This window comes from Fusarium phalaenopsidis, assembly GCF_050370095.1.
Source record: "Fusarium phalaenopsidis strain FUZ10S chromosome Unknown contig_32304, whole genome shotgun sequence".
Lineage (NCBI taxonomy): Eukaryota > Fungi > Ascomycota > Sordariomycetes > Hypocreales > Nectriaceae > Fusarium > Fusarium phalaenopsidis.
In genome coordinates this window covers 4262887-4281184 of record NW_028145404.1, presented here as the reverse complement: position 1 = coordinate 4281184, position 18298 = coordinate 4262887, and the positions used below count along the sequence as shown (strand labels likewise).

Genomic DNA, 18298 nt, shown 5'->3' with positions numbered 1-18298 from the left:
ATTCGTTGTCGACTGGTGATCGAGCTGATTATTGGACGTATCGAAAGAAGCCCCGACGAAAAATAGACGTTAAGGCATAACTTGGCTGGCTCACGCGCAAGAAAGTTTCCCGTTTGATATCTATCTGTTGTGAGACTGAAACAGTCGACCAGAGTAACCACTCCATCAAGGCAAATCTACCTGTCTAGCACAACTCCCATAAAGCAAATCGCAATCCCTGACACTCGAATCCTCGATAACGCCTCGCATGCTTTCATAACCGTGACATCTTGAAAAAACATGTGCCTAGACACCTTAATGAGATATGTACTGGAAAACAGCCGATACCTCGGCTTCCCCACACTCTTGTCTTAGCAGCAAGTCTTGAATAGGCTTCAGGCCCTCGTTGACAAAGTGGTTCCATGTGCTGGTATCACCATACAACATTGCCGGTGCCTTAATGTACTGCTTTCCATCCGGCTTGCAACGTCTGCACTTGAAGGTCTCGTGAGTGTCACTCTTGGTGTTGGGCCGGTACTGGAAGAGCTCGCGGAGACTGTCCAGGGAGAAATGACGCTCGACGTCTTCTGCCGAGTCCACGACGCACGAAGACAAACTTTGCTTGTGAGACTGCCGCTGGAAGATCTTCTCCTCGATCGTACCCGTGGCAATGAAGCGGTAGACGAAACAGTCCTTCTTCTGCCCGTCACGCCACACTCGCGCCAGAGCTTGCTGGTCCGCTGCGGGATTCCAGTCAGGATCAAATAGAACGAGACGGTTGGCACCGATGAGGTTGATACCACAGCCACCTGCCTTGCTGCTGAGCAAGAAGACAAACTCATCACCGTTGGGGTCGTTGAATCGATCAACGAGCTTCTGACGCTTGTTGACATTCATGGTTCCATCAAGACGAAGGCAACCGTACTGCCGAGATCGGCAGAGCCGCTCAAAGAGATCCAGAGTCGAGGTGTAGTTGCTGATCAGCACAATCTTGTCGTTCGTATCCTGGCGAATACGGGCCAGCATACGATCCAAGACGGCCATTTTGCCCGAGTACCACGACTTGACTTCTCGATCTCGGCCGCGAGACTCCTTTGGAACGAAGTCTTCAGGGCAACACCCCTCGGAACCAGGCAAGTCGTCAGAGAGGTTCAGCAGATCGGGGTGGTTGCAGAGCTTCTTCAAGATGTTGATGGCCTTCAGCGGCTGACTTCCCTTGCCTCGAAGGAGAGCCTGAATGTCTGGACTCTTGATAAAGTAGTTGTAGAGGTCGAATTGGAAGGGCGCCAGGTTGCAGAACACGACGTGCTCATACTTGACGGGCAAGTACTTGGAGAGAATGTCGTTCGTGCGGCGGATCAAGAACTTGTTCACAACACTGAGCAGCTCCCCCGTGCACTCGTCACCCTTTTTGCGATCGGCCTCTGAAGCGTCGGCATCTCGGCCTCGCAGAATGGGAATTTCGAAACGCTTGCGGAACTCTTGTCTTGTTCCAAGCAAATTGGGGTTCGCGAAACTTGTGAGCGAGAAGTACTCAGTAAGGTCGTTCTGGATAGGGGTACCAGTGAGAATGACTCGTCTTGTGACGTTGAGGCTGTTGAGGGCATTGAAGGTGTTGCTGTCACCATTCTTGAGACGATGACCTTCGTCGCAGAATAGCAAACCAATCTTCGTGTGCTTGAGTTCTTCCACGTTCAGTCGCAGGGTTTCGTAAGAGACAATGATGACGGGGCGAGTCACAGATCGGCCGCTTGCGATGGCCCATTGCCGAAGCTGGCGAGTGAGCTCTTCCTTGCTTGCCTTGCCGTCGATCGCAAAAGGGTGGATGGCGTTAGCACCCAGCCATTTCACCAACTCGTTCGCCCAGTTCTTGACCAAACTGGCAGGGCAAACGACAATGGCCTTCTGGATGGTCGACTTTCCAGCCTCTGGGGATTGCTTGAGCAATGTCCACATGAGGGAAATGCACTGAAGTGTCTTGCCTAGACCCATCTCGTCTGCCATAATGCAGCCATTGGCCTTTTCGTCAATCATGCCCGTCACGCACCGATACATGAACTTGACACCTTCAACTTGATGTGGGCGAAGAATCTTGGCGAGTTTGGGATCAATCACCACCGGAACTCGAGGGTGATCTCCGTCTACCTTCTTCTTGATGCCGAGGATTTCGGCCAAACTCTTGTGAACGAGCGGCGCATCGAGCTTCTCAGCTGGGGCGTCGGCCTTGGGCGCTTCGATTGCCTTGGGAGTGTCCTTGGGCTTATCATCGATGGTCGGGTCATAGAGAACAATGGCAAACTCGCCGCTGGGGTCGTGCAAGGGCTTGGCAATGAATACGGCGCCCTGTCGAAGACCAAGGGTAGGAGGGGCGCGATTGGGGTTGTATGCGGTGCTGTCCTTGTTCTTGAGAGGTACTGTGAATGCCTTGCGAAAAACCAGTCCCTTGTCCTTGGCCTGAAACACGGGGAATCTGTTGACGTCTCGAGTAGCGAGCGCAAGGCGGTCCTGGTTCGAGTACGGCTTATCATTGTCTGTCTCGCCGTCGGCACCTGCATAGTCGACCTTTCTCCGCTTTCTCGCCGGTCTGTCGGTCGCGGGAGCCCGTCCGGCGACTCCTGGGCACTTGAATGGCTTGTGAAGTCGGTCGAGAGATTGCGGTGTATGCATGCGTCGGCCGATGGTTTTGTCCTTGCCAGCCAGCGGCGTCGACACGGAAGGCGACCTGGAGGGTGTCAATTCGCCTGGTACTGAGTTGAGAAATGGGATGACAACTTACGGAGCAGTCATATCGTCTCTTCTCGCTGTGAACAAGCCCTTGGAGAGGTTTGAAGCGGATTGAAAGCTGCTTTGTCACCAGCCGTGATCATGGAAGGGTAAATAGCTGAGGGAGGCGCGACCAGTGACTCGACGCGACAGCAGGCAGACACGCTGTCACGTGCCACGCCACCAACAACAATTCCGCACTACGTAGTACGCGCCCGAGGACTCCGAGACCGCCGAGGGTCTTCCGCTGGGCCATGCGGTGTTAGTGAGAATAGCGCCCGGCCTCCACTAGCTTAGGTAACCTTGCGCGAGCAGCCAAGCAAGTTTATTATGTTTGTCGATGGGGCCGGTGGCAAGGCGTGCAATTTCTCTTCAATTTCTCCTTGTTTTTCCTCATCTTCTCGAGTGCATTGAACACGGTTGGAAATGCTGTCTGAAAGCCCCTTCGTTGTTGCGCCGTCTGGGTACGTCCAAATACGCCAATCTTGCTGCTTTCAATGACTTTCTCCAACCTCAGAACCACTAACACATCCTCCAGCGTCAATCTCTCAGCCTCCGATCAAAGCCGATCGGCCAGCGGTGGGGATGGCTTTGCCGAGCATCGAACCGCTGGACCGACCCCTCTCCAAGTCGCCATTGCTGAGCGTCGCACTGGAATTGTGACCGCGACAGTTGCTGGACATTTCGCCCATTGGCAGTACTTGACCCGATACCGCCGAATTGATCTTCATGCCACAGCGAATCGGCGTCCACTGGCGATACTAGGTTTGGCCTGGGGCATCGTCTACGTCGGCGTGCTGAGCACCATCACCATCGCCCAGCGCAACGTCTCGAGGCGATCTGATCAGCTACTCCGGCAATCGCAGTCGTGAGAAATAGTGTCACTATGTCGGCTGACTTCTGGGCTGGCTATCTGAGCGGCGCTGTTGGAATTATTATTGGAAACCCGCTTGATGTGATCAAAGTACGACTTCAGGCGCAACACAACACCCCAGTCTCAAACACGCCTCCCAACCCGGTCCTTGGAACAACAGCAGCAGCTCGCGCAATTAGCCAAGGCCCCTCGCCATATGCTCGCTACTTTGGAAACTCCGCTTCTCTGGTCACCGGTACCGCTGCGCCAATCCTTGGGTATGGCGCCCTGAATGCTCTTCTCTTTGTCTCTTATAACCGCACCGAGGCGGCATTGAACAATGCCTTTTCGACTTCGGGAAACCTCTGGAATACATGGATTGCTGGCGCCGTGGGAGGTCTCGCAACTTGGGTTGTCAGCACTCCTACTGAGCTCATCAAGTGTCGAGCACAGCTTGCTTCCCCACCCCTGTCGAGCTGGGCCATCACGAAACAGATCTGGCGGAACGAGGGCATTCGTGGCCTCTACTTTGGCGGCGTTGTGACGGCACTCCGTGATAGTATTGGTTATGGCTTCTACTTCTGGTCCTACGAACTAAGTACTCGTTGGCTTGCCACCGAACCAGGAGAGGAGTCTTCGTTTCAGCACGAGGCTGCCAAAGTTCTTTTGTGTGGAGGATTAGCTGGTGTCGCGACTTGGGCTAGCATCTTTCCTCTCGATGTCATCAAAACTCGAGTCCAGGCTCAGCCTTGGGTTCAACAAGCAGAAACATCTCCCCTCCTTCAACCAAATGGTGTCTCGCGGCCCAGCAGGACTGGCGCACTTCAGATTGCGCAACAAGCATACAGGGAAGAAGGCACCCGGGTGTTCTTCCGAGGATTGACTGTCTGCAGCGTGCGTGCCTTCATGGTCAATGCCGTTCAGTGGGCGGTCTATGAATGGGTCATGTATGAGCTGGGACACGGCCGAAAACAATCTGTCTCAGACAGCATGCAGGTTGAGTTGGCTCAGACATGAGCTGATACATCTGCTGAGGTTCAGAGCAAGGACTTTCTCCTCAACCTATCAGGATCATGCGGGAGAAGATCTGAAGAGGGACGGGTGAGACATCGGGGAGTTTGTGATGGGTTTACGGCGATCCACTATCAACTACGACCGCTGCGATGAAACCATACTCTCTCGATTCTCCTTGACAATCGCAACACCTTGGGCACAACCCAGTACAAAACCCCAAGGAAACCCCCTCTAGCAGGTGTTGAAATCAACCGGGCTTGCGCAAGACCCTTCAAGGCCATAAGGCGTGGGAAGCAAGGTCATTCAACATGCCATCGGATGTCTAGGTATTCAAACAAGAGGAACACTACCGAACCAGATAGATGGAACATAACCCCCTTAAAATTTGCAAAAAGTACAAGTGTTTGACATGGGCTGCAAATGATTTTTGGTGTAACTTTTCCTGCAATTGAACTTGACGGAATAAGCCAGTACAGCGGGACAAGACTGGAACGAGATCGGCCGTTAGCTGCGCGGCCCAAACCTCACAAGTATAATCAGCTTCGGATGCTTACAAACTTGGCGAGATGAAATACAGCATTCTTAACTCCTGACGTCCAGCCTATCAACCTTATTCTACGCCATCAGTGATCTTTCGTACGATAATCCAGGCGCCATTAACCCAATCCCCCCTTTCCCGGCTCAAGATACCTCCTTTTGAGAGCGGCTTATCTCTCACATCCCTTCCTAGGCAGTGCCCTTTTCTCCAGCAACCTCACGCCACCCTCCGAGACCAGTTTCCTTGTTCCAGCGTTGGGTATCCTCGTCATATTGCTGGAGCCACTTAGCCATAGCATCGCTAGCCTGGGCTGCAATCTCCTCCTTGGTTTCGCGTACAGCTGTGCCATCGGTCTCGACTCGCTTCAAAGATGAGTTTGAGTTCTTCTCGTCGCGCTCCTTCCGCTTCTTCTCTCTGTCTGCCAGCCACTCTTTGCGTCCAGCAAGATACTTGGCACTATGTCCTAGACCGGCGCTCTCGTGTGAGATGCCCTTATGAGAGCGCTCAAGTGGGGGAGCAGTAAAGAACAGGACACGACCATTGCTGTCGTGCTGGAAGTTCCGTCGGAGCTCTTCTGGGAGAGCCTCGTTGATGTTGTCGGGTAGAGTGTACACCTCTGGTGGTCGTGGCGGGTTGTATACGTTACCAGCCTGCATAGGTGCACCTGGGTTGGGTGCCATGGGGGTGCGCGCAACGGGCAGGACTTGGACTTGGTTGTATGCCTGGGCCATTTGGTTACCCATCGGCGTCTGCTGATGCATAACAGGCATCGCGTGCGCATAATTCGGGGTAAAGCCTTGGGCATAGCCGGCCTGTGGGTGCTGAGGTTGGTGCTGATATTGCACAGGGCGCACCGCTACTTGGGGCTGGGGAGGACCAAGGTGAGGAGGATGGGGAATAGGCACGGGAGTCTGATGAACCTGCGGAGGCGGCGCTCCTGGCGTGACGGGCTGGAAGTGAGGCGTCATATGGGCGTTGTACTGAACAGGCGAGGGAGATGGTCCTCCAGGATATGGCATAGAGGGGTGTCTCACGGAGGGATCCGCGGGCATGCTTCCAGGTACCGAGAGCATTGATGCGCGCCGACCGGCATCAAGGCTGACGTCGGGGAGTGGAACGGCCGACATGGGCTGCGGCGGAGGGGTGGGTTCCGGAGGCGGCGACTCCTATGAGACAGGGTTTATGTCAGTCTGGTGCAGCAAAAACGGTGGAAGAACAACAATGATATGGGAACCTGAGGCACAAAAATTGTTCGTGAATCAGGCGTTGAGACCCAAACGGTCACGGATGGGGAAGAAGGGCAGGGATTGTGCATGGCTGATTGCTGATAACGGATCTTGTGGTCGCCAACGAACAAACGGACCACGCACCACCATGACACTGGCAGCACATCAAGGTAGAGAGGTTATGGACTTCTTCACTCACATTAAGTTCTCGTGGCCGGCGATGCACAGCTCCCACAATTGGGGGAGCGTTGGGGCTTCCCCATGTGGGCTTGGGCAGCTCATCAGTTTCCTTTGCATCCTCACGCAACAGGTGCTTGATAGGGCTGGGTATCTTCTTCATCCGTCGAGCGACATCATACAGGTCCATTTCGTAGTCCTTGTCGCGCACTTCATCTGGCACGCAGCTGGCCCACGTCTTGATCTTGTTAAATCGGAACTTTTCCTCGTTGTAACGCGACTCGCACACGTATATCTCCTTGTCAAGAGGGAACCCTCGAGGACGACCTTTGTTGAAGCGTGTCACAAACATGACAAAGCAGCGGTCGAGGACTTCTTCGATTTGATGGTCTCGGTACTGGCCCGTCTTGACAACCTCATGTTCAAAGAAATGCTTCTCGAACCGATGCACTGTTTGCTCTGGTCGGTAGTACCAGCAGGCATTGATCCACCTTTGACCAGCGCGATCTTGCCATGTGCGGTAGATCTGAGCCACGGTAGGTTTGGCCAAGTCGTTGGGGTTTCGGATGTGAACCCAGTCACCTGCTTCAATATTAGCTTTGTTCACGAGACGAGGAGTGAGCAACCCCGTTTCCCTCGTATACGTACCAACTTTCCATGACTGATCATTGTACACAATCTCCGCCAAAGGTAGTTTGCCGTCCTCATCCCGGAAGTCATCGTCAGGCTTGGCCTTCTCCTGCTCAGCAAGGAAACGAGCCTGCTTCTGGAGCTCCACGGCGGCTTGATATACTTCGCTTTCGTCCTCGTTATAACGCTTGGCATTTTCGAACATGAGCTCGATATCTTGCATGACGTGGTCGACGCTTTGGTACTTCTTCCGCTTCGCCTTCTTCTTGATGTTGTCGAGTGCAATAGGGTTGCCGATTGTCTGGTAGTAGTCAGGGACAGCGGCCTTGTCAGGTAGCTTCTCGAAAGCAAGAATGAGGAGGTTGCCGTCATCATCTCTTGGCTTTCTTAGACCCTTGAGAAGCGACGAGATCCGCGCCTCAGTTGGGGTCAGCACACTTGGGGGTCGTCCTCGTCGCTTGTGTGCATCATCATCCTTGTCCACGTCTCGATCTCTCCGGCCAGAGGTACGTCGTCTTCGACCCCAGTGTCGTCCGCCTTCGTCGTCTGAGTCATCATCATCATCGTCATCTTCCTCTTCCTCTTCTTCCTCGTCCTCCTCATCTTCTTCATCCTCCTCTTCGTCATCTTCAGCTGGCGGAGATTCCTCTGCAGGTGGTAGCTCGCCTAGATCTGGCAATTTCGCGTCATCCGCAGTGATATGCCCTTTGTCGACTAGCTTTTTGAGTTCTTCAACAAACACCTCCCTCAATCGAACGGCAGCGCCGAAAATGGGAGCGGAAGGACGGTTGTACACCTGAGCATTGTGGCAGATTTGCGCAACATCCTTGACAAATTCGGCGAAGGAGTTGTACTGCTTCTTTTGAGTTTTTCCCTACCCTCGTGTCAACAACACTGTCGCAACCCTAAATAATAGCCTGGTGTCCATAACTTACTCGAACAGTACTGAAGGCGACAGGCTCTGATATGATCTCGAAGTAATCAGGCAGGACTCGTCGATTGGGAATGCGCTGGAAACCGCCGGCAAGTGGTTCGCCACTTTGCACCGATGTTTGTTAGTATATACGCCTTGAGGCGTGGGACGGGAGACATACTTCTCCTCAACACTACAGAGGTAGGTCGCGAGATTGTGAATCAAGCGATACAAATCAGGACGCCCTTGCTGGTCCAGCTCGCCCTCAGCATCCTCCTCACCCTCGGCATCCTCATCGCCCTCAGCGTCCATGTCAACATCAGGATCGCCTTCGGCATCCACGTCGGCATCCGGGCCATCCTTCATCTCGACATCTTCATTGGCTGTCTTTGCCTCGATCGATTCGCGCACCTCGGGCGCGTTCGCCCTCCGAGTCGACATGGCGAGGTTCTGGGGCCGCTCGGGCGCAGTCGCAACGCGTGGATGGGTTTGAGTCGCGATTCGCGATTGTCGTGGGATATGGCAAAAGGCGCAATTGCCGGGAGAGTATGATCGAGAAGCAGCAATGCCAAATTTCGCGAAAGCTGATGGTGCTTGATTGGGAAGGTACGTACTTGGACCTTTGACATGCAGTTGGGACCTTGGAGGTGCAAGAGCGCGTTCGCCCTTGCGCGCTTCGGGGCTAGTATAAAGGTGGCTAGATGGTACGTATGTATCGTGCGACGGGTTCCAATATGACATTATTCGCACAGTACCGGGATGCGCTCCGTTCACCAACACGGCCGTACCAACTTGTCGCCAAGGATTGATTAATTCACTTTTCTTTGTAGCTGGGTTCGAAAATAGCTTCTTTGAAGAATTTGACAGTTGTTGACTGCTGATAAAATTAGTATAGGCCTTTCAGAGCGTGTTTTTGAATACTATTCACTTGCCCTCGTGAGGCTCAGCTTCTCAGAGATTCCCCCAAATTCCTTGCCTTCGACGCTCCTGCGCTGGCTCTCTCTGTGCCCCTCCCTCATCGTTGTCCGCCTTTTGAACTCCATACCTACCTGCCCATCTTCTGTACTGATCGAGAACGAACTTTTGCGCCTCTAAATTTTGGTGTTTTCTCTGTTGACTGCCTCCCGAAGACTCGTTGAATCATGCGAGCTCGCTACAAGGGCCCTGCCGGTACCGGTATTCTGGAGATGTCTGATGATGCAACAGTTCAGGCCGTCTTTGATGAACTGCGGGCCAAATCCGGCATCGCCAGCTTCAGCATCAAATATGGCCCGCCTATGGCAATGAAAACTCTTGAGCCCAGTCAGGGTGATCAGAATGCTCGATCTCTTGGCCTTCATGGAGAAACCCTCACCATCGTTCCTGAAGAGGCGCCACCTGCTCCCGAAGTACCAGCTCAGACGGCTGCTGCCCAACAACGCACCACGACATCGCGGACAGCCAAAAAGAACGAGAGCCCAGAGGATGTTAACGTACCATGGCCAGAACGTGAAGGCACATTGCGTGAGTATTGCGACACTGCCATCGCTCTGACATAATCTCTGACAGGAAGTAGTGCTTCGAGTCATGCCTAGCGACAATAGCTGTCTGTTCACAGCCTTTGGTGGCGCCTTGCCAAAGCAGATCCCTGCACAGCAACTGAGGAGGATGATGGCAGATTACATCGTGCAGCACCCGGAAGACTACTCGGAGGCTGTGCTGGGCAGTTCACCAAGCCAATATTGCCGCAGCATCCAGGACCCTGACCGCTGGGGCGGAGGCATTGAGCTGAGCATCTTGTCTTCCATTTTTGACATTCAAATTTGTACATTTGATGTCCAGGTTCGTACTCCCTGGTTGCTTGCTCTACGGATAGCTCTGACTGTTCTCAAGGCCCAAAATCTCATCAACTTTGGTGAGGAGAAGAGGGATCGCTGTATCCTGGTATACTCCGGTATACACTATGACAGGGTCGCTTTCAGCTACTCAGAATACCCCCACGATGCCCCATCGCTTCCCCCAGAGATGGATAGGACAGTCTGGCCCACAGACGATGATGAGGTGCTTGAGCGGGCCCATAAGCTGGTGAAGAAGCTCAACGCAGCTCACTACTACACTGACACAGAGGGATTGATCCTCAAATGCGACGTCCCAGGGTGTGATTGGATAGGCAGTGGTCAGCTCGAGGGTCGGAAGCATGCGGAATTGACAGGTCACGTTGACTTGAGTGAGATCCAGGACGAGGGTGACAATGTGCTTCGCAAGTGTGACACGTTCGGGTGTCACTTTATAGGACAGGGGGATAGGGCGATGAGGGAGCACACCGTAGACACAGCCCACGAGCGCTTTTCTATTATTCCAGACTGGTGAATTGGGTGGATATAGTTGAACGGAGTATATATATGGGTAATATGATTAACTTAGCCATCCGACACACGTTCATAGCATACACTCTAGCGTGAGGATTCAAGAAATGCTTAGTTACATGCCGAATCGCCAAATTGAATATCTGTTCCCTTGGTACGACCTTGATTGCGCACCAAGGACTTTATTCTTCCTAATTCTATTGTACATATTGTACATACATGGTGGCTGGGTGGTTGCTTAGCCCTGACAGTGCCTGATCAGCTGCCCCTGTTGTAGTACACCCCGGAAGGGGCCCAGTCGGCAGCTTCAAAGAACCTCTCAGTCCCAATGCCCATGCAGTTCCCTAACCTTTGACTGACTCCCGATGATACTGCGCCGAAGACCTGGATTGATGAAACCTCCGGTTCATGATGCTGATGTCAAGTTGCTGCATGACTTGTCCATGCCCACCAACTGGAAAGCGACTCAGTTGGTCTTCCCGGGGAGCTCCCGCCCGGGAACCGAATCGATGTTGGCGAGTGACAAATTGAGGAACTCATGCTTGTTTGTCCAGTTCTGTTGACTTTCGGCGTACTCCTTCATCTGCGGGGCAGGAGGTGGAGGATCGGTAATCTTGGTGATCAAGTAGGCTGTTGAGGCCTCAGCGATGCCATAGACAAGCACACCAACCAGGGGGATCTTGACCAGAACGTAGAAGCCGAACCCAAAGCCGAAAAGAACTCCTTCACGGCTGCGGAACCAGTTTCGCTTCTGTTCTTTGGTGAAGTGAACTCGGGCAAAATAGGGCTCAAGCAGCTCTCGCATCAGACTTCTCGACGAGAAGTAGCTCTGGAGGAAAATAACGAGGTACTTTCGAGGCAGGAAGATGCCTGTGCCGAAGATGACAGATGCCGGGCCCAAACCGACTGCGTTGTTGAAGGTGTAGAAACTGGCAGCGGGCAGCACGAAGCGACCAATGATAGGGGCATATGAAAGGGCGAAGACGGCGAGGGAGATCCCGCCCTTGCGGAGAAATCGATAGAGAAACATCGAAACAGCTTGAGCTGTGCTCTCTGAGTGTGTGCTTCCATCAGATGCCCTATACCCCTTGAGATTGGGATAGTACATGTCTCGAAGCTCAGAAGGGTTATCGTTCTTGTGCTTGCGGACATAGGTCATATCCACCCACTGTAGCGACTGCATGAAGCTGTGACGGGTTGGTAAGTGTTCAGACAACATCGACCAGGTCAAGCTTACAGGTTATCGAGAGTGGGCACTACATAGCGCATGAGGGCCATGAGAAAGAAGGGGACTTGAAGGACATATTCAGCAACAAAGTCGAGGCCGCCAACAAGCTTGTCATCCCACGTCACGGCATCAAGGGATATGAAGAGCGAGATGAACCATATCAACACTTTGATACCAATTATCTGACCATGTTAGCCCTGCGAAGCTTCTGAGTCCGTTGAGGTGTTAGCATACCGGAATAGCGATGACGAGCCGAATTGCGAGACCTGCGACGACAGCTATGGCAGCTTGACGATAGTGATCGGTGGTGAAGAGTGCTGGGTTCTGAAGTGCTCGATGGGCTGTGGCATGGAGTTAGCTTGACCAACTGTGGAAGAGCCAGATCTCCGGCGATGTATACTTGCCTCCCACCAAGGTCAATTGAGCTCCCCGAATTATGGCATTGAAGTCAAAGTGGGACAAGTCGAACTTCTCCTCCAACTTCTCTTTCAGCTTATCTTTATCCACCTGTATCTTATCGGAAGACGACATTTTGGTTGGGAGAATAGGGCTGGTCTCGGAACGAAGCTATCCAGCCTGACACACGACCCTGCTTCGGTAGAGCTTATGGTAGCTCAAAGTGGCACGATGTCAAAGTGTCAGAAGGCGGGGGCTTGCCTCCGATGGTAGAAGAACAGGGGATCTCAACGAAGCGATCCAGGGCGTACAGTGTCTCAAGCTCCAAAGCAAGTCATAGATTGTGGAAAGATATTCAGGGACAGCTGGGGCAAGTTGCGTGTGAGATGTCGGAACCGCTTGGAATGCTGTGACGTGGATGTGTGAGACCACAAGGTGACGTAAGTGTTCAGAGGCAGCTTGCTTGCTGCAGATTGGTTGGCCCTGGAGCTTCAGCTATCCACTGAGTTGCATGTGAAAGCTGATAACCAGTGGCGGGATGAGCTCCTGAGAAATGCTTGGGAAAGAACACAGGCGTTTAAAATTCGCCAGAGACATGGGTTTCGGATATCGCTCTGAGTGCTTGATCTTGATAGGTAATGGGATGCCTTACTGATCTTAGACACATACAGTACTCGACTGGCCCTTCTCACTTCCAGTCGCGTCCATTTTATGAAGATCGCATCTGGTTGGTGTCCCACTCGTCGCTGGTTGGACAGCATTCTGCGCCTAAGTGGTGTTCGCAGCGGGTTATGCAAGCTCTTGTCACTCCCGCGTCTAGCATCCCGTCCAATACATTGACAATAACGACATGGAACCATTTCAATAAGTTCATCTATCATCAGTTTCAACGTACGATTTGTTAGAAAGTCCGTGAACCTAGCGGCTAATAAAACTCCTCGCCTTGGGCAGCCAAACAGAGCCTGTGCACAAAGGTCTCAAGCATTTCCAGGAGTAAACCCCCTAGCCGGATTGGGCCACGGGTAGGCGGGATCTGCGGGCCTTGGAATGTCAAGGGAGATGACTAAGGTGCTTTTTTAGCTTCTCCAGGATCCCCCAGTCCACCCGCCCGCGGTTCCTGCGTTGAGAGGGACAAGAAGGGTGGGTTTCATATTAGCCACCTTGCGACATCGAAGTCGTTCGATGAACATAGTGCCCCATCGCTCTGCGTTGAGGAATCTTTCTGTATCCGGCGTTGCCCCCTCCTCCTTGCCTTTTCAGTTGTCTGGCAAATCCTCCCTCGTTGGCCGGTCAGGGGAGATAGTACACGACAACCTCCTCACGACGCGACAATCTCCTGACACGACCATCATCTAGATCCCCTTCGTCGACGTCACGCAATTATGAGGGGCGGCTTCGACCCGGCCCGTCGAGATGCCTGAGCTGCAACCAGGCCAAGGATTCCTATGCACCACTGCAAAGACGACTACACATCACCTTCATCATGGATGATTCGACGCACCCTCGCCCCTACCGGGCCCCTCGACGAGTTGCGACCGCACCGATTCCTTTACGAGCGGCCATGAATGCTGGCTCTCCTGATTCAGACAGCTTGGTCGAAACACTCTATAACCATCCCAATGCCAAAATCATTTCCTTTACAGCCTCTGGCAGAGCTCTCTCGAGGAGCCCTGGAGGTCCCGATGACGAACCAGGCAGCCTGTCGTGGTCCTCACAGCTGGAGAGAACCATCGCTGTTGGTAAGTCCATAGCTCTCCGAAGGCTTCACATTCAGTACTAATTCGTTTTTTAGGTCCATTCCGTATCTACCGAGCCCCCGGATCCGTCGCCTTCCTGAACTGCGGTTCTGCACTACAGCCCATTTTGCCCAAGAGCCAGTGCTGGTGCATCGACGAAGTGAATAGCAAATTCGTCTTACAGATTCGACGACCAAATTACTGGAGGATAGAGCTCCCCGTACAGGACCCCGAGGATCAGACCCGAGCTGAGGCACTGAAGGGAGTTTTTGATAAGATCCTTCAGTTCGAGAAGACCGAATGTCCCTTCAAACGTTCGTTTACGGTCGATCTGCCAGAACGCCCCCAGACACCGGTCACGAGGAGACCTTGGACGCCCGTGCAACGATCGCTGCCTGTTACCCCAGCTTTTGATTCAATGTCTTCAGTGGGCTCTCGGCGGTCTTCTTTTGTTGGGAGAGCGACCACACCTACACCTCTAAGCAATAGGCACTATCCCGACTTTTCAACAAGTCCTTTATCAAGACCTACGAGCTCGGCATCCTGCGCAGCCTCTTATCCTCAACTCCAAGTGCCCAAGTCGAGGTCGAGGGCTCATACCGATAGTGTACAATCCAGCGACGATTTGCATACATCCATGTCCGGGGACACATCGGAGTCACGACTTCGCAAACGATCTCCGTCTCCTGCCCTGATGTCCTCTCGGGCTGAAAGAGCCAGCCCTAAGCCACTCGACGCTGTATTGGAACGGCCGGCAGAACTCGATTTTTCGGATCCCTTTCTGCCCAATTCGTCAGGAACACTGTCGGAGTCACCATCGATCAGCGTGGCTAGGCATGTCGAAATGATCGACGCTATTCCGAGGCCCCAAGTTGACACAAAGAGAGTCGACAGATGCCCCTCATTCTCTAGCGAGGCCTACACAAACTCATCCGACGGTGGATCACCGCAGTTCTCTGCAACCTCTGTTTCGGACGAACCATCAGTATATGAGCTTCATGAAGGGTCAGGATATCGAGGAGGCCGTATGAAGGCTCGACTCCGACGGACCGCTGGCTTTACAATGTCGCGATCAGTCACCTTGCCACCACATTTGATGTTGGCAATGAATAAACCTTATCCATCTGAGAATGTTACCCCCTCAAGCAAAGAGCCTGAGCATCCAGAAGCTGCGTCGCGCAATCCCGACAGCTCGGATAAGGATAACAAGCAACCTATTGCCGAAAAGGACGACAAGGTTGAACCCCAACATCGACGCCGAGACAGCGAGGAGTCGTTTCACAGTGTTGAGTCCTGGCATTCGTCCAGTGCTCCTGCACCACTATCTCCCCTAACATCTCAGCCGGATTCTCCTGTTGAGGAAATCCATGAGGAGAGGGAGGAGCAAAAGACTACCACATTGTTGAGCCCACTTCTCGAGACAGATAAAGCTTTAGAAAGTGCAAGCAGCTCCGGAATGCCATGTGCATGGGAGTCGGACTCAGACGAGGAGGACCATGTTTTGGCTGCATCTCATTCCGCGCCAACGGCCTCAGACGAAGACTCTAGTATTGGTGCACTACCTGGAGATGCTAATGGTGAATCAACACCTCCATCCCACTCTCAACGTCCGGCCGCGAGGCACCGGGCCACTACAAGCAGCATCTCAGTAAGGCGACGCCCGCTATCTCCGCTGCCTTCAGCTGTGAATCTCTTTACACCACCCACGGTGTCGACCACGGAACGAAGGACGTACAAAAGCAGATTGGAAACTGTGAAAAACCTGCCCATGGCCATCATCAGCAAGACTTGCGAAATGATAATTGGGCCCCCAAGCCACCTTATCACTCTCATGCTCAATGTTGCGGCGAAAATCGTTGCCGGCCAGTGGAGGGGCCTGGTGTACGGGTACGGTGACGACGGAGAGCAGATACCCGTTCAATGGGACTATTCGGAAGGGGACTTTAGCGACTGGAGCGACGATGAGCCACACATTGGCTCCCACCACGATCACCATGGACACCATGGGCATCATGGACATCATGGGCACCGACGCCATAGTAGCCACGCCATGTACAGCCATGATAAGGAGGAGGCAGCGGCAAAGGAGGCAGCGGCCGAGCGACCTGAATCCTCAGACGACAGCCGAAGCTGGGGGGTGGACTGAGCAACAAGTTGACTTGGGCGACATGAACCATGAGTGGTAATCCAGAGGAGGATTTTAATGACAACTGTACTATGTATATGGACGGACTGGATGCCCCAGCCGTGCACAGGACCTGTAATTCTAGAGATGGATGTTTGGTGGGGGATACGGAACGGAATTAGCCGGCGTTGAATGATGCGCTTGAGATATATGGATGGAGTTTCAACTTGACGCTCTCTTTCTCTCATTTTCATGGAATCTAGGCATGATAACAGAACATTAGCAATTTAATGCACATGAGTAACTGAGGATATGGTGAGAGACGATTGAGACATATCTATATTCTTTCTGTAGTCGTGATGCCATGCTGCGAATTGCAGACCAAACTCTTTTGAACAGCCAAGCCCAAGAAATAACGGCTAAGGCTTGCCGACTGGTCCCGAACGTGCATCGTATTGACCGTGATCAAAAGGAAACGGGTTCTGAGTGGCCCGTTTGGCGTCCATCGTCGGATCAACAATTTGGGAGGCTCATTGTTCGGGCAATGCGAGGGATACGGGGAAAACGAGAGTCACGAACCAAGTATAGGATCTCAGGGGATCAAGTACTCCTACAGCTAAGAGATACGTGAAAGTACATGTCTGGGTTTGATGCGGTACTTGTGCCTGATCTGCCTAGACCCACCCACCTGGAGACCGTATTCCTCGCATCCAACGCGATTGGCCACCAGTGTCACAGGGCTGAAGAAGGGCTGAATTGGGGATGATACTGCGAGTTGGGACTTGATATTGGGGTTGATTTGAGGGTTAATTCTCTGATCATGGCTGGCTATATAGTCATGTCGAGTTCCCTTCGGTTGGCAGGGCAGAACGGTCAGTCTTGGCTTCATCATTATTGTGTTGAGTAACACTCCAGGAATCCTGGCGGAGTTCTCTGTAACTTGGACTCGAGTTCAGTGCCACACTAGATTGACATCATGTCTGACGGAAAATACGGCAAGTTTACTCTATTTGGGCCGTCTATTCTTGAGTGACTAACATTATTTCTGTTAGTGGATGGAAGCTACTGGTTCTACGCCCCCAACAAGGGCGCGACTATCTTCTTCTGCATCGCTTTCTGCGCTTCAGGATGTGTCCATGCATGGCAGTCTTCGTAAGTGGTCCTACCATGCTACTGAATGATTGAAGCATCGAATTATGTGATTCTGACTATGCGATAGCCATTATAAGTGTTGGATATTGACACCTCTGTTCTCCTTTTGTTGCCTCCTCTTCACAGCCGGCTTTGCCCTCCGCGAGTATGGAGCGTTCCACTATGACAACCTCAACATCTTCATCGCCAGCATTTGTATCACATACGCTGCCCCGTACGCCACCCATGGTGCTTATGATGTTCACGAAGACTGATATGTGAAACAGACCGCTCTTGGAGCTGCAGAACTACCACATCCTTGGCCGCATCTTGTACTACGTTCCCTACCATTCACCGATTCACCCTGGACGAGTCCTGACGACCTTTGGCTTCGTTTCTGCAATCATTGAAAGTCTTAATGGATGGGGTGCTTCTTATTCGGCCAACCAGTCATTGTCTGACAAGGCGATCGAAACGGGCCACGCGCTCATCAAGGCCTCCCTGCTTTTGCAAGTCATCGTCTTGGTGCTTTTCGTCGTTCTAGCGACAGTATTTCACCACCGATGTATCTCAAATGGCGTGAGAAACGACCGGCTCCAAAGTTCGCTCATCACGCTCTACATAAGCACAACGTTGATCCTGGCACGAACCATCTACCGTATTATCGAGTACTTCAGCGTGGCAGAGCTCCGATACGGCCCTGGCTTTGACCCCTCGACAATAAACCCCGTTGTCCGATACGAGTGGTTCTTCTACGTGTTCGAGGCAGCTGTGATGCTGATCAACACCGTCATGTTCAATGTGCGGCACCCACGACGATATCTCCCCAAAAGCAACAAAATCTACCTTGCCCCAGATGGAGTTACTGAGGTGGAAGGGCCCGGGTTCAAGGATCCCAGGCCATTTTGGCAGACGCTGATTGACCCATTCGACATCATTGGGCTGACGACCGGCAAGGGTAGGACGACGGAGAGGTTCTGGGAGACGAGCGATGATACGACGACGAGGGACAGTGGTAGAACCAAGTCAGATGTTGAGACTGTCTAGAAGGAGTTGTGGCGGCTGCGGGATGCAAGTGTTGTCAGACTGGGGGAGTTGGATAGGGGGGTGAAGAAGGATGCTTGTTCTGGGGAGTTGCTGTTTACTGTAAGTTTGCGAATACCCTTTTTATTGTCGTATATAGAACGAATCATGGGCTCTACAAGCAGTCTGCAAGTTTCCCTTGCGGTCAATGGCATGTAACC

At 52.7% G+C, this 18298-nt stretch overlaps 7 protein-coding genes across 7 annotated transcripts; 4 read left to right on the top strand and 3 right to left on the bottom strand.

Annotated features, from left to right (window-relative positions):
* Window positions 1-294: 294 nt before the first annotated feature.
* On the bottom strand, window positions 295-2766 carry LRP88_10575 (DNA-dependent ATPase RAD54; the record flags this gene model as incomplete). The annotated part of the gene is made up of 2 exons (XM_083247031.1): window positions 295-2701; window positions 2756-2766. The coding sequence occupies 2 exons, from the start codon at window positions 2764-2766 to the stop codon at window positions 295-297; spliced, it is 2418 nt and encodes an 805-aa protein (XP_083098144.1).
* Window positions 2767-3628: 862 nt separating this feature from the next.
* On the top strand, window positions 3629-4612 carry LRP88_10574 (mitochondrial carrier domain-containing protein; the record flags this gene model as incomplete). Its single annotated transcript, XM_083247030.1, has 1 exon — window positions 3629-4612. One exon carries the CDS (start codon window positions 3629-3631, stop codon window positions 4610-4612), a length of 984 nt encoding a protein of 327 aa, XP_083098143.1.
* A 723-nt stretch (window positions 4613-5335) lies between these two features.
* LRP88_10573 (uncharacterized protein) lies at window positions 5336-8534 on the bottom strand (the record flags this gene model as incomplete). The annotated part of the gene is made up of 5 exons (XM_083247029.1): window positions 5336-6313; window positions 6573-7135; window positions 7199-8054; window positions 8116-8218; window positions 8275-8534. The coding sequence occupies 5 exons, from the start codon at window positions 8532-8534 to the stop codon at window positions 5336-5338; spliced, it is 2760 nt and encodes a 919-aa protein (XP_083098142.1).
* Window positions 8535-9235: 701 nt separating this feature from the next.
* On the top strand, window positions 9236-10442 carry LRP88_10572 (ubiquitin-specific protease OTU1; the record flags this gene model as incomplete). Its single annotated transcript, XM_083247028.1, has 3 exons — window positions 9236-9596; window positions 9691-9914; window positions 9966-10442. The coding sequence occupies 3 exons, from the start codon at window positions 9236-9238 to the stop codon at window positions 10440-10442; spliced, it is 1062 nt and encodes a 353-aa protein (XP_083098141.1).
* A 462-nt stretch (window positions 10443-10904) lies between these two features.
* On the bottom strand, window positions 10905-12197 carry LRP88_10571 (uncharacterized protein; the record flags this gene model as incomplete). The annotated part of the gene is made up of 4 exons (XM_083247027.1): window positions 10905-11625; window positions 11676-11848; window positions 11901-11983; window positions 12035-12197. The coding sequence occupies 4 exons, from the start codon at window positions 12195-12197 to the stop codon at window positions 10905-10907; spliced, it is 1140 nt and encodes a 379-aa protein (XP_083098140.1).
* Window positions 12198-13545: 1348 nt separating this feature from the next.
* LRP88_10570 (inheritance of peroxisomes protein 1-domain-containing protein) lies at window positions 13546-14212 on the top strand (the record flags this gene model as incomplete). Its single annotated transcript, XM_083247026.1, has 3 exons — window positions 13546-13801; window positions 13855-14100; window positions 14148-14212. 3 exons carry the CDS (start codon window positions 13546-13548, stop codon window positions 14210-14212), a joined length of 567 nt encoding a protein of 188 aa, XP_083098139.1.
* Window positions 14213-16968: 2756 nt separating this feature from the next.
* LRP88_10569 (uncharacterized protein) lies at window positions 16969-18101 on the top strand (the record flags this gene model as incomplete). Its single annotated transcript, XM_083247025.1, has 3 exons — window positions 16969-17075; window positions 17143-17289; window positions 17342-18101. The coding sequence occupies 3 exons, from the start codon at window positions 16969-16971 to the stop codon at window positions 18099-18101; spliced, it is 1014 nt and encodes a 337-aa protein (XP_083098138.1).
* Between the last annotated feature and the right edge of the window lie 197 nt (window positions 18102-18298).